Genomic DNA, 14,721 nt, shown 5'->3' with positions numbered 1-14,721 from the left:
CCTCCAGAAATATATTGAAAAATATTTCGGTTTATGATACCCAGTCTGTGGTACTTTGCTTTCTGAGGAAAAAAATGTGACTATTTCCAGTTGTTTCACAGAGTTTGTACAAGTTAGTAATAAGAAGAGCATGCTACTGCTAAGGCTATCTGTAACTAATTATGATAGGGTAGGTGCAGCATTCTGGAGAAGGAAATGACAACCCACGCCAGGACTCTTGCCTGGAAAATTCCATGGATGGAGGAGCCTGGTAGGCTACAGTCAACAGGGTCACAAAGAGTCAGACCCGACTGAGCGACTTCACCACCTATTTAGGTGCAGCGTTCAGTGCTTCACACATGTAGAAGCGCAGCTTCGTGACTGCCACATGGAGATGCGTAGCAGACAGTAGCCATATTTATTTTCTCTTATCTAATGCAATAAAGCGATACTAAAGGGAAAATACACTGCGATGAAGAAGGAAAGAGGCAAAGATAAAGGAAGAAAGAAAAGAGATCTCATAAAAAGAAGGAACTAACACACTGTAGGGGAAAGAAAGGAAACGTGTGGAAAGGTTCTCTACGCCAGAGAGCAACAGGCTCTGAAGTAGCAAGGGACCAACCAGTAAGTATTAACAGTTCTCAGGGCTAACACCGGAGAAGGCAGCTTTCTTCTAAAGCAGTTTTAGGTGTATTTAGCTAGAACTGTCACAATGTACCTAAGCTTTCATTTCCATGGGATCTTTTCGTTTACATAGTACCTGTGTTGGAATATAAATAGTGAGAATGGAGAAAGGTTACCATGAAGTCATACGTAGTATTGTATTGACTGTTTTTTTATTTCTTTTTAGCTTTTTGAGTTACTGACACATTATTGCAGCAAAACATATGTAGGGTCAATTCATGCTGAATAGTTATTAGAAACCATGATAACAAAAGTCATTACACTGCAGTTCAGTTTTGACAGTAAAATTTCTGCAACATTATCACAAATCCTCATGCATTAGTGCAATGATCCTTACTATAGTTTCATATTAGAATCAAAAGATTGCTGTAGCATGCTTGATACAAAAAGTCAAGCAAGCCAAATTCTTTTCTGCTTTTACAGATAACATTTTTGCTCTTTTTCTATGTACATCATGCAGATGGTAGCTTCGTTTTATATACTTTCCTCAATAACCTATGAGTACATTGCATATATTTCTTTAAAATGAGGATTTTTCCTAGAAAAACAACACAATTCTGATTACCAGCACCATAGGAAATAATTTGAAAATGATTTTATATCTGAAACAACTTCAAAAATTCTGAAGCTATATTATTCACTGTGGTGTTATCGTTCCCTTCCTCAGATAATGTGTTAGCTGTGGGTATAGTTTTTTTTTTTTAATCAGTGTTTTACTGTGATTAGATAATACAAAATTTAAAAAGGGACATGTATATTATTCAGGATGACTTTTATAGAAAAGCTGTGAGAACTACCCAGCTGACAAAGGGAAATATTTTTTAACGTCTACTTGTTTATTTTTTAATAGTTACTTATTTTTTTAATTTAAAATTATTTTTTAATTTGAGGTATAATTGACATGTAATATCATACACATTTCAGGTATACAAAATAATGACTCGATATCTGTGTACACTGCAAAATGATCAACACAGTAAATCTAGTCACTATCTAGCACCATGGTTTTAGTATTTTCTGTCCTGCAACTGCCAAGTATCTATATTACTATTGACTATAGTCAACATGTTGTACATTACATCCCATGATTAATTCGTAACTGGATTTTTGTACTTCTTGATGCCTTTCACCTGCTTTGCCAACTTGCCAACTCCCCTCCCCTCTAGCAACAAACATTCTGTTCTCTGTATCTATGATTTTAGTTTTGTGTGTTTTGTATTTTAGACTTCTGGTATAAGTTTACATGGTATTTATCTTTCTCTGTCTGACTTATTTCACTTAGAGTAATTCCCTCAAGGCCCATAATCTTGTTACAGATGTCAAGATTTCATTCTTTTACATAGCTGAGTAAGATTTAATTGTGTGTCAATACCATATCTTCTTTATATATTCATTCATCTGTTGATGGAAATCCACTTGGTTTGTTTCCATATGTTGGCTATTTTAATAGTGCTGCCATGAAGAAATGGGTGCATGTATCTTTTCAAATGAGTATTTCCATTTTCTTTGGATAAATACCCCTAAGTGGAATTGTTGTATCATATGGTAGTTTTATTTTTAATTTTCTGAGGCTACTCCATACTGCTTTTCCCTGCTGCAGTGAATGCAGCAATTTACGTTCCTAACAATAATGCCCAAAGGTTCCTTTTTCCCCACATCCTCATTAACACTGGTTACTTTTGATATAAGCCAATCTAACAGGTGTGAAGTGGTATCTCCCTGTGGTTTTGATGTGCATTTTCCCGATGATTAGTGATGTTAAGAATCATTTCATGTGCCTCTTGGCCATCTATATGTCTTCTTTGGAAAAAGGTCCATCCAGATCTTCTACCAATTTTAAAATCAAATTGTTACTGTGTTTTATGAGTTCTTTATATATTTTGGATATTAATCCCTTACTGGAAATGTTAGAAATTTAGCAACAGTTAGAAATGTACATGGAAAAACAGACTGGTTCCAAATCGGGAAAGGAGTACATCAAGGCTGTATATTGTCTTATTTAACTTATATGCAGAGTACATCATGAGAAATGCTGGGCTGGATGAAGCACAAGCTGGAATCAAGATTGCTGGGAGAAATATCAATAACCTCAGATATGCAGATGACACCACCCTTATGGCAGAAAGCTAAGAAGAACTAAAGAGCCTCTTGATGAAAGTGAAAGAGGAGAGTGAAAAAGTTGACTTAAAACTCAACATTTGGAAAACTAAGATCATGGCACCTGATCCTACCACTCCATGGCAAAAAATGGGGAAAAAATGGAAACAGTAAGAGACTTTTATTTTGGGGGGCTCCTAAATCACTGCAGATGGTGACTGCAACCATGAAATTAAAAGACACTTGCTCCTTGGAAGAAAAGCTATGACCAACCTAGACAGTATATTAAAAAACAGAGACATTACTTTGCCAACAAAGGTATGTCTATTCAAAGCTATGGTTTTTCCAGTAGTCATGTATAGATGTGAGAGTTGGACTATAAAGAAGGCTGAGTGCCAAAGAATTAATGCTTTTGTACTGTGGTGTTGGAGAAGACTCTTGAGAGTCCCTTGGACTGCAAGGATATCCAACCAGTCCATCCTAAAGAAAATCAGTCCTGAATATTGATTGGAAGGACTGATGCTGAAGCTGAAACTCCAATACTTTGACCACCTGATGCAAAGAACTGACTCACTGGAAAAGGCCCTGATGCCAGGAAAGATTGAAGGCAGGAGGCGAAGGGGATGACAGAGGATGAGACGATTGGATGGCATCACCGACTCAATGGACATGAGTTTGCATGAGCTCCAGGAGTTGGTGATGGACAGGGAAGCCTGGTGTGCTGCAGTCCATGGGGTAACAAAGAGTCAGATATGACTTAGCAACTGAACTGAACTGAATTGAACTGGATATATGATTTGAAAATATTTTCTCTCATTCAGTAGCTTGTCTTTTCATTTTGTTGATGGTTTCCTTTGTTGTGGAGAAGAGTTTTAGTTTGATGTAGCCCCATTGCTTGTTTTTGCTTTTGTTGTCTGTGTTTTTGGATCCAGATCCAAACTTTCGCACCAAGATCAATGTTATATAGCTTACTACTTATGTTCTACTGCAGGAGTATTATGGCTTCAAGCCATACATTCAGGCCTAAGTCACTCTGAGTTAACCTTTGTGTATAACATAATGTAAGATGGTGCTCTAGTTTCACTCTTTGGCATGTGGCTTTCCAGTTTTCCCAATACCATTTATTTAAAAGGCTACCCTTTCCTCATTGTATATTCTTAGCTCCTTGAACATGTATGGAGTGAGTTAATTTCTGGGATCTCTATTTTGTTTCATTGACCAATGTGTCTGTTTTATGCAAATGCTGTGCTGCTGCTGCTGCTACTGCTGCTAAGTCGCTTCAGTCATGTCTGACTCTGTGTGACCCCATAGATGGCAGCCCACCAGGCTCCCCCATCCCTGGGATTCTCCAGGCAAGAACACTGGAGTGGGTTGCCATTTCCTTCTCCAATGCATGAAAGTGAAAAATGCAAGTGAAGTCGCTCAATCGTGTCCGACTCTTCGTGACCCCTTGGACTGCAACCTACCAGGCTCCTCCATCCATGGGTTTTTCCAGGTAAAAGTACTGGAGTGGGTTGCCATTGCCTTCTCCATACCGTTTTGATTAGTACAGGTTTGTAATAGAGTTTGAAGTCAGAGAACATGATGCATGCAAATTTGTTTTTCTTACTCAAGATTACTTTGGCTATATAGTGTCTTTTGTGTTTCCATACAAACTAGGATTGCTTGTTCTATTTCTGTGAAAAATGTCATTAGAATTTTGATAGGGATTGCCTTGAATCTGTATACTGCTTTGGGTAATATAAACATTTAAACAATATTAACTCTTCCAATCCATGAGCACACTATCCACTGATATAAATGTGGTGCTAAAGTCCTCTTTGTCATTTTATTAATTGTTTTCTGGCTGTTTTGTAGTTTCCCTCTGTTCCACTTTTCTTCTGCTCCTTTCTTTCCTGGTGATTGATGACTTTCTATAATATTTTGTTTGGATTCTTTTCTCATTATCTTTTGGGTATCTACCATGGTAGATAAGCTCGATACCCAAAATATGAGTTCACATATAACATTTTATGTATATAGCACAGCTGATAAGTTAAAATTGAATTCGTGCCAAAACACTACATTTTTATTCTACCCAATTTTAGATTTTTGATGACATATTTTATCTTTTTTATTTTATATATCCCTTAACTAATTGCTGCAGTTTTAGTTAATTTCACTACTTTTATCTTTAAACATTTATGCTAGCTTTGCATGTGTGCTTGGTTACTAGTCTGACTCTTTGTGACTCCATGGACTGTAGCCCGCCAAGCTCCTATATCCATGGGATCTCCCAGGCAAGAATACTGGAGTGAGTTGCCATTTCCTATTCCAGGGGGATCTTCCCAACTCAAGGATAAAACCTGAATCTCCTACCTCTCCTGTATTGGCAGGTGGATTCTTTATCATTGCACCACCTGGAAAGCCCTTATACTGGCTTTATTAATGATTAATTCATTACCTTTACTATATATTTAGTTTTAACAGTGAGATTTTTACTTTTATATGTTTTCTTGTTATTAATTAGTCCCATTTATTTTTAGCTTAAGCAAGTGTCTTCTAACATTTTTGGTAAGGCTGATTTACTGGTGATGAAATCACTCAGCTTTTGTTGGGTAGTGTATTCTTGGGTGGGAATCATTTTCCTTTCAGTCCTCTGAAAATATTGTTTCACTCCCTTTTGACCTACAAAGTTTCTATTGAAAAAATCTGCTATTGGAATTAGGTTTTCTTTGTGGATAACAATGGTTATTTTCTTTCATTGCTTTTAAAATTCTCTAATACTTGTGTGTCTCTTTGGGTTCGTCTTACTTTGACCTCTCTGGGCTGCTTGAACCTGGATAACTGCTTCCTTTCACAGGTTAGAAAAGTCTTCATATGTATTTTCTGCTCCTTTCTCTCTTTTCTCTTCTGGAAACTTTGTGGTGGTGAATAATTTGATGTTATCCCATAGGTCCCTTAAACTATCTTCACTTTGTTAAAACTCTCTTCATTTTGCTGCTCTGTCTGGGTGAGATTCGTTCTCTTTCAGTTCCTGACCCTTTCTGCTGCTTCTTCTGGTCTGCTGTGCACCCCTCTAGTGTACTGTTTCATTGATTGTATCTACAGCTCCATGACTTGTCTTCAGTACTTTCTTATGTTTTCTTTTTGTTGAAGTTCTCACTGTGTTCATCCATTCTGCTCCCGCATCATTATGACCATTATTTTGAATTCTTTATCAAGAATTCGGTTCTCTTCTAAGGGTTTACTTTGTCCTTTGATTTGGAAGATATTATTTTACTTCTTCACTGTGCCTGACTCTCCATATTTCTTCCCTGTGTATTAAGCAAAACCTTATATATATATATTACCTCTCCTAGTCTTGAAGCAATAATCATGTGTAATTGAAATTTATTGTTCAACTTGCCATAGGTTCCTGGTTGTTTCTCAAACCTTTGTGATTTTCTAAGCTGCGTGATTTATTCTTGATAGGCCCCCCATTGTTGATGGTGTGCCAAGACCTGACAGTGTTCCAAGTGGAGGAATTTTATATATATATATACACACACCTAGAGTGTCTTTGATATATCAGGGACCACATCACACTCAACACAGTAAGTCCCCTACATACAAAGCTTCAAGCTGCTAATTTTCAAAGATGTGAATGTGCTTTCATATGTTCAATCGCATAAGTTAGGTCACGTGCCTGGCAGACCCTGCCACGTGTGTGCATCCTCTACAAGTGGTGGTGCTTTTATGTACTTTAGTGTACAGTGCTGTATAGAGTACAGTAGCACAATATCTTCACTTCAAACCTTGGATGTCCAGAAGCAAGCATAAAAGCAATGGTGATGTAGATGGTACAGTACCACCCAGACACCACTGGATCATTTTTCAAGAGGGTATACACAATTTAATCCAGCAAGGAACCAGAACCTGTGCCATCAACATCAGACATGAGTGAAACTGCAGCTTGCCCTCCGTTTCCTACTGCTGACAATCCTTCAGTTCTACCGTCTCTCACCTCCTCTCTCTCTTCCAGTCAGTAACTCTTCTTGCCTGTTTGCTCACTGCCAGTCCCTGTATGCCAGCCTTTGTACTCTAAAGTCAAAGTCAAAGTGAAGTTGCTCAGTCATGTCCGGCTCTTTGCGACCCCATGGACTGTAGCCTACCAGGCTCCTCTGTCCATGAGATTTTCCAGGCAAGAATACTGGAATGGGTTGCCATTTCCTTCTCCAGAGGATCTTCCCAACCCAGAGATCAAACCCAGGTATCCTGCAATGCAAGCATATTCTACTATAAACTTTAAAAATGTTTTGTTATTTTTTGTGTTTGTTTTTATACATTATTTGTGTGGAAAGTATTATAAATGTATTACAGTACAGTACCAGTCAACTGTGTTAGCTGGGTACCTAGGCTAATATAATTAGACTTATAAACAAATTGGACTTACAAACACACTCTCAGGATGGAATTCATTCATATAGAGGGGACCTATTGTGTATCACTTTTAAGGTGTTGCTATCATTTAAATGCAGTTTACTGTCAAGTAATTCTAGACAGTAAAGATGACCAGAATATCATCTTCTCAAAATTGCATAAAAGATACATAAGTCTACAATTCACTCAAAAATGGCACTAGACTGAAGAATTGGTTCGATTTAAGCCAAGCTGACTTTTCTAAAGTATTATTCACAAATATATACTTAGTTTTTGGTGTTTCTCTCATGGAGTCTGGACAGCAGAAGGGAGATTCATTAGGATAAAACAAAACTGATCAACAGTTTTCAGTCTCAGGAATCACAGAGATTCATTCATCAGAGGTCTCCTGAGAGGTCTTCAGAGAAAGGGATAGTAGGAATTTAATGCAAGCTCATCAGTCTATGATGTGTGGTAATGCCTTTAGAATGTGTGTGTGTGTGTGTGTGTGTGTGTGTGCACATGCACAGGCTTTTCTACCTGTGTTCCAAGAGAAGGAGGAGGAGATTACATAGCTGTCATAGGCAAAAGCTATCTAAAAATTATGCTTTTCCTGGTGAAGAAATGAATTTCTATCCACATTGAAACTAGCACATACAAATCACCACCTGAAGCCTATTTTTAATACATGCAAGATAACAAGCAATATGAAATACTTATAAAAATGAGAACTAAAACAGCTTTCACATTTTCTTTAGGAAAATCTTTTTTTTTTCATTGCTGGCACTGACTTTCACTCCTCACCAAATCAATGTAAAGTGAATTTTAGAGGAAACCCACATTTGAAAACTAAAAGAGGGAAGCAAAAACATGCTAACGAGATACCTGAATGATACAATATTTTTGAGATTTTATGATGGAAACCATCCATTGAGGTTGAGGCGATTCAGATTAAATAGCAAAAGTTCACGATCTGTCCATTGGTTAAGTGAAGAGAGGATGTTGTTGGGCTTTGAATCTATGGTCGTTTCTAGGAAAGAATCTCTTGGATTCTGAGATCACAGCAGTCAGCCTGGAAGCTGAAATGAGGTAGCATAATCCTGTGCCCTTGATTATATATTTGTCAGTACAAGAGATGATTAATAATTTATTCTGCATAATTAAATGAATGATGAAATGTTTGCATTCCATGAGACCCAGAAGTGTCCCTTAGAACACAGAGTAGTCTCCTGATTCATGTGCCTATGTGATTCCTTCACAAGCTCAGGTCACATTAAGATGATGCTCCAAACTGAGCACATCCATAGCAGTTACTCATTATTTCTCAGCTATTGGTCCACTAAAACCTCGGGAAAATATCACAGCAGATGTTCATCCATAGTCTCTTGGAGATGATACTTGAACCTAAGTTAAGGCAACCGTGTCCTGGACCAAATTTTCTTTAATTAACTTTATATATGTTAAACCCCTGAGTCACTCTTTCCCTAAGATTCCTCATTATCGAAACAATCTTCTAAAGAGATGTGTATATTTCTAAAGGCACTCCTAGTTTTACAGTTTAAGAGTCATGAAACATATCTATAATCCTAATGAAAATTAAATAGCTTCTAATTAAGTAGGTAGTCCTTTCCCCACCAGAAAATCATCACTGAAAAAGTAGCTTCAATGAGATGAAATTACAAAAATAATTAGTGAATCAAATAATGTTTCAGTTGGATACTAGAGACATAATCCATAAGTTATATGGTTTTTACATGCTTTTAACCCAACATATTGGGTTTTGTTTAGCAATGCTATAGTAGAGCTATGAAATGGTTGGAAGTAGGAAAATTCTGAGTTTGATTCCCATCTCAGTCAGTCTTCCTCTACTCGAGTGACCATGCAACACATTCAAAACTCAGTTCCATACTTACATAGGAGATGATGAAAATCATAATAACAGAAAACTTTCCAGGATGACTGGGGGGTATTTCAGAGAGAATGTTTGAAAATTGTATGGCACATATTCCTGGTTCACATAAGTGCTTGTTAAGAATTGACTGATTCTATAATAATTTGTATTCCCTTAGTATTAAAGCACTGAGAACCAGAGAAGTCCAAAAGTTTAAGCTTTATAAGTCATTTATAAAAGAATTGAAGTATATTATACATCAGTTTTGGAAGAGATCTTATTTTCAGCCAACAAAACCATCAACGTTTGCATGCTTGTTTAGCTTACTTTTCTTTGCAGGCCTGAAGAGCTCAAGATAGCAATTGAAACAAACCCACAGTGATTTGATCAACATATCCATGGCTTTTGTTTAGAAAAAGAAAATATGAAAAATATATTTGAAAGCTTTCAACACAGAAATACAAGCTGTTTTTCAATGATTTCCCCTCCATTCCTCCTTAGTGTTATTTTAAATTTTGAGATCTGAGAAGTTTTAGAATAGATTCTATTCTATAATTACCTATGAATGGGGCTAATAAGAATTTTTCATAATTGTTTTTGTTTGTTTCTGATTTTTAAAGCATAAAATATCCATCACTGCAAATTTTAAACATACAGGAAAGTATCAAGAAACATGCAAAACAAGCAGACATAATTCTATCACCAAAAGTAAAACTATAATATTACGAAATTTGAGTCAACTGCATATAAAATGTTGTTAAGGATGGGGTCATATTTCATATTTTTTAATATTTAATTTTTTTACTCTTCCATTAAGCTTTCTTTGCTACTCTTGTTCTAAAAGTACTGAGAAGTTGAACAGTGTATAATCATCTGTGTATAAAAAATATTCCCTAAGAAGTATGATAATTAAAATATAATTATTTACTCTGCCAAAAGGAATGTATGTTCAGAAGCAATGAAATTATTCTAAAGCAGGAGAAAGACACAAAGAATTCCATTTTATCTAACAGGAAATTCAACAAGGGAATCACAGGTTGAGCAGTGCTTTTGTGTACCCAAAACTAAACTGGTCAAGGGAAATGCTTCAATATCAAGAAAATGGACCAAAATATTAAAGGGTTTTCTCAGTTTTGATGGCCAAATTCCATCCTGTAAGCAGTGCATTAGACGCTAATGACATACGATTTCTCACTGACAGATTTAACAGCATCAATAAGGCCTCTCTGTCCATTGCAGCAAATTGATCCTACATGACACCGACAAGGGCAGCCTGCACTTAATGACCTCCATCGCTGAAGGATGGAAATGAAAAATGATTGGAAGTACAAATAAATCTCTGAAAGTTTCCCTGAAACAGGTGTGCTAAAAGTGATTCGTTTGAGGGATCATCAGAAACATAAACCCAGTCTCCTAGCATGCCCCACTGTCTGTCATCCAAGAGTCTCACTCCTTGGATCCTGAATTGATGTGCTTTAATTCCAAAAATGACATCAAGACAAGTTGGTTCTTACTATGTAAATACTATGTAAGGGATCTCTCTTAAATGCATGTTCTTCGCTATTCATGCAGGTATCTAATTTATTTGTCATTTGCTACCAAAGGATTCTACACAAACTGGTAAAAACATACACAGGATTTATTTTTGTTTTCCTTCTGGCTAGAAAAGGAAATACAGTACTAACCTCGATATCTTTTTTATACTCATCAATCATCAGCAACAAAACATGTTTAAATAACAATGTCTAACGCATGAAGCAGCTGGACAAACGCTCCATGGATAGACAGATATTCTTTCTATGAATCCGGCACAATGATTTGAGGAAGATTTTAGCATATAATTGTGTTCTCAATTCTTTCCCAAACACATTTGTTTCTTGATCTACCTTCATCTTAATAATACTTCAATACAAATTTTTAACAGAAGAAGACACACCCTCTCTCCCAATATATTTGGAAGCTTTAACTCAAATGAGAGTAGATGGATAGGAAATAAAGCGTGTTTATAAACAACATAGCAGATGAATGTAATGTTAATAGTCACTCACAGTTGTGTGCATGTGTGTGTGTGTGTGTGTGTTGGTCTCTCAGTCATGTCTGACTCTTTGTGACCCCATATGGACTGTAGCCCACCAGGCATCTCTGTCCATGGGAATTCTCCAGGCAAGAATACTGGAGTGGGTTGCCATTTCCTTCTCCAGAGGGTCTTCCTGACCCAGGGATCAAACCTATGTCTCTTGCATCTCCTGCATTAGCAGGCGGATTTTTTACCACTGTGCCACCAGAGGAGCCCCACTACTGGTTTTTATAGGTAGGTGAATTGTTAGAAATTAATCATGCCTCTAGTTTCTGAAATATAAATTCTGGGAATACACAAAGACTCAAAGGAAAATAACTTCTTGTGAAGAGAAACCGGAGAAGAATATAGAGGAAGCAGCTGTATCTTGACACTTTAATAAAGAACAGAGCTTTCTCTTTACTTTTGGATTTGTGGCATATTGCGTGTTTTACTTTTTTGTTTTTAGTATTATGGAAGGTTTTACAAAATGTATTAGAATTTCTGATGATTTCCAATAACCTGAGATGTCAACTATTTCTTCAAGTTCCTAATTAAGCCTCATATTTAATAAGAAAATAGAAATCAAAATATGGAGCTCATAAACATGAGGGAGAATTAGAGGTATATCATGAAAAGCTACCTACAGAGAGAATTGAAATTTGAAGTGTATGATAATATACTTAAATTTATGAACTATAAATATTTGGTACTTCAGGCCATAATATTTAAAAGTAAATTAGTATAAAATAGTAGAATATAAGTATGCTTTTTCATTTCTCAAATAGCCTTTCAAACTTCAACTTCAAAATGTTGATAAAATATACAAGAAAACTTTAAAAAAGAAAATGTGCCATTTGGTGGCATATAAAGAACCACCCTAAGACTGGCGACCTCATGACTGACTGTCTACTGTTACTTTTTGTGGTACATATGTCAAGTAAATCATTATAATAGAAAAATGAGTAAAACCTACCTGTTTCTTATCTCTAATTGAACCATCAAATGATAGTTGTCTTTCAAACCGGCTGAAATAATTGTCCTTTACTGTTAAGAATATATTCTGTAATCTCTGATACTCTTGAGCTAAACGTAGATTTTCTTCCAGTGAGTCGTCTTGTATTTTCTAGAAGATAAATATGCACATGTACTTAATTAAATCATTTAAAATTATGTTTGTATTTTTACATCATTTGAATTATCTAAAAGTACTACTTATATATAAAAGTCAGTTTTCATTTCAATCCCAAAGAAAGAGCAATGCCAAAGAATGCTCAAACTACCACACAATTGCACTCATCTCGCATGCTAGCAAAGTAATGCTCAAAATTCCTCAAGCCAAGCTTCAACAGTACATGAACCATGAACTTCCAGATGTTCAAGCTGGATTTAGTAAAGGCAGAGGAACCAGAGATCAAATTGCCAACATCCATTGGATCACTGAAAAAGCGAGAGAGTTCCAGGAAAACATCTACTTCTGCTTTATTGACTGCACCACAGCATTTGATTGTGTGGATCACAGGAAACTGTGGAAAATTTTTCAGGAGATGGGAATACCAGACCACCTTACTTGCCTCCTGAGAAACCTATATGCAGGTCAGGAAGCAACAGTTAGAACTGGACATGGAACAACAGACTGGTTCCAAATAGGAAAAGGAGTATGTCAAGGCTGTATATTGTCACCCTGCTTATTTAACTTCTATGCAGAGTACATCATGGGAAATGCTGGGCTAGAAGAAGCACAAGCTGGAATCAAGATTGCCAGGAGAAATATCAATAACCTCAGATATGTAGATGACACCACCCTTATTGCAGAAAGTGAAGAGGGACTAAAAGCCTCTTGATGAAAGTGAAAGAGGAGAGTGAAAATGTTGGCTTAAAGCTCAACATTCAGAAAACTAAGATCATGGCATCTGGTCCCATCATTTCATGGCAAATAGATGGGGAAACAGTGGAAACAGTGTCAGACTTTATTTTTTTGGGCTCCAAAATCACTGCAGGTGGAAATTGCAGCTATGAAATTAAAAGACATTACTCCTTGGAAGGAAAGTTATAACCAACCTAGATAGCATATACAAAAGCAGAGACATTACTTTGACAACAAAGGTTCGTCTAGTCAAGGCTATGGTTTTTCCAGTGGTCATGTATGGATGTGAGAGTTGGACTGTGAAGAAAGCTGAGCACTGAAGAATTGGTGCTTTTGAACTGTGGTGTTGGAGAAGACTCTTGAGAGTCCCTTGGACTGCAGGGAGATCCAACCAGTCCATTCTAAAGGAGATCTGTCCTGGGTGTTCATTGGAAGGGCTGATGCTGAAGCTGAAACTCCAGTACTTTGGCCACCTCATGCAAAGAGTTGACTCATTGGAAAAGACTCTGATGCTGGGAGGGATTGGGGGCAGGAGGAGATGGGGATGACAGAGGATGAGATGGCTGGATGGCATCACCGACTTGATGGACATGAGTCTGAGTTGACTCTGAGAGTCGGTGATGGACAGGGAGGCCTGGCGTGCTGTGATTCATGGGGTCGCAAAGAGTCGGACATTATGCAGTGACCGAACTAAACTGGATATGTTGTAGAAAAATAAAACCAAAAACATGCTTCCCATGACACTAACATCCTCCTTGGCTGTTAGTAGTTTTCTTTCTTGATGCAGATGGATTTGTGTTAAACACTGATTCATCAGAGGCTATATGATTTTGTTTCTCTCTTTCCCAGACCTCCATCCACAATGCCTTGGGAAGGATCTAGTCCTAAGGCTTCACCCAGCATTCTAGGAAACTTCCTCCAGTATTCCCTTCTCTTTTCCTTTTCTCAAGTCCTGGGGCTCAAGTAGAGAGAAGACATTTAGAAGGTTAGAATCCTATTTGCAAGAGGTTCAGAATGGTAGCACAAACAGAAAACATTCAAAACACAGAGAAGTGAAGAGTTAAAATAGATGAGGAGCAAGGAATGCAGTGTTTGGAGCACCCACAGAAAGTCATTATTTGTTACTAGTATACCAGAATCCGCCTGCAATGGAGGATACCTGGGTTCGATCCTTGGGTTGGGAAAATCCCCTGGAGGAGAGCATGGTAATCCACTCCAGTATTCTTGTCTGGAGAATCCCCATGGACAGAGGAGTCTGGCAGGCTACAGTCCATGGGGTCACAAAGAGCTGGACACAACTGAGTGACAAAGCACATACCTTCAGTTCAGTTCAGTCGCTCAGTCGTGTCCGACTCTTTGCAACCCTGTGAACTGTAGCATGCTAGGCCTCCCTGTCCATCACCAACTCCCAGAGTTCACCCAAACTCACATCCATCGAGTCGGTGATGCCATCCAGCCATCTCATCCTCTGTTGTCCCCTTCTCCTCCTGCCCCCAATCCCTCCGAGCATCAGAGACCTTTCCAATGAGTCAACTCTTCGCATGAGGTGGCCAACGTATTGGAGTTTCAGCTTTAGCATCAGTCCTTCCAAAGAACACCCAGGGCTGATCTCCTTCAGAATGGACTGATTGGATCTCCTTGCAGTCCAAGGGACTCTCAAGAGTCTTCTCCAACACAACAGTTCAAAAGCATCAATTCTTTGGTGCTCAGCTTTCTTTACAGTCCAGCTCTCACATCCATACATGACTACTGGAAAAACCATAGCCT

At 37.6% G+C, this 14,721-nt stretch overlaps 1 protein-coding gene across 1 annotated transcript in view; it reads right to left on the bottom strand.

Annotated features, from left to right (window-relative positions):
- Positions 1–14,721, bottom strand: part of CCDC178 (coiled-coil domain containing 178) — a 417,287-nt gene that overhangs the window by 115,642 nt on the left and 286,924 nt on the right. Inside the window, exon 19 of the mRNA XM_070778765.1 lies at positions 12,064–12,213. Within this exon, the coding sequence (XP_070634866.1) occupies positions 12,064–12,213 (150 nt within the window). The remainder of the gene's footprint in view (positions 1–12,063; positions 12,214–14,721) is intronic.

Source organism: Bos indicus, chromosome 24, assembly GCF_029378745.1.
Source record: "Bos indicus isolate NIAB-ARS_2022 breed Sahiwal x Tharparkar chromosome 24, NIAB-ARS_B.indTharparkar_mat_pri_1.0, whole genome shotgun sequence".
Lineage (NCBI taxonomy): Eukaryota > Metazoa > Chordata > Mammalia > Artiodactyla > Bovidae > Bos > Bos indicus.
The sequence above is the reverse complement of the archived record's forward strand: the minus strand, read 5'-3'. Positions and strand labels throughout refer to the sequence as shown.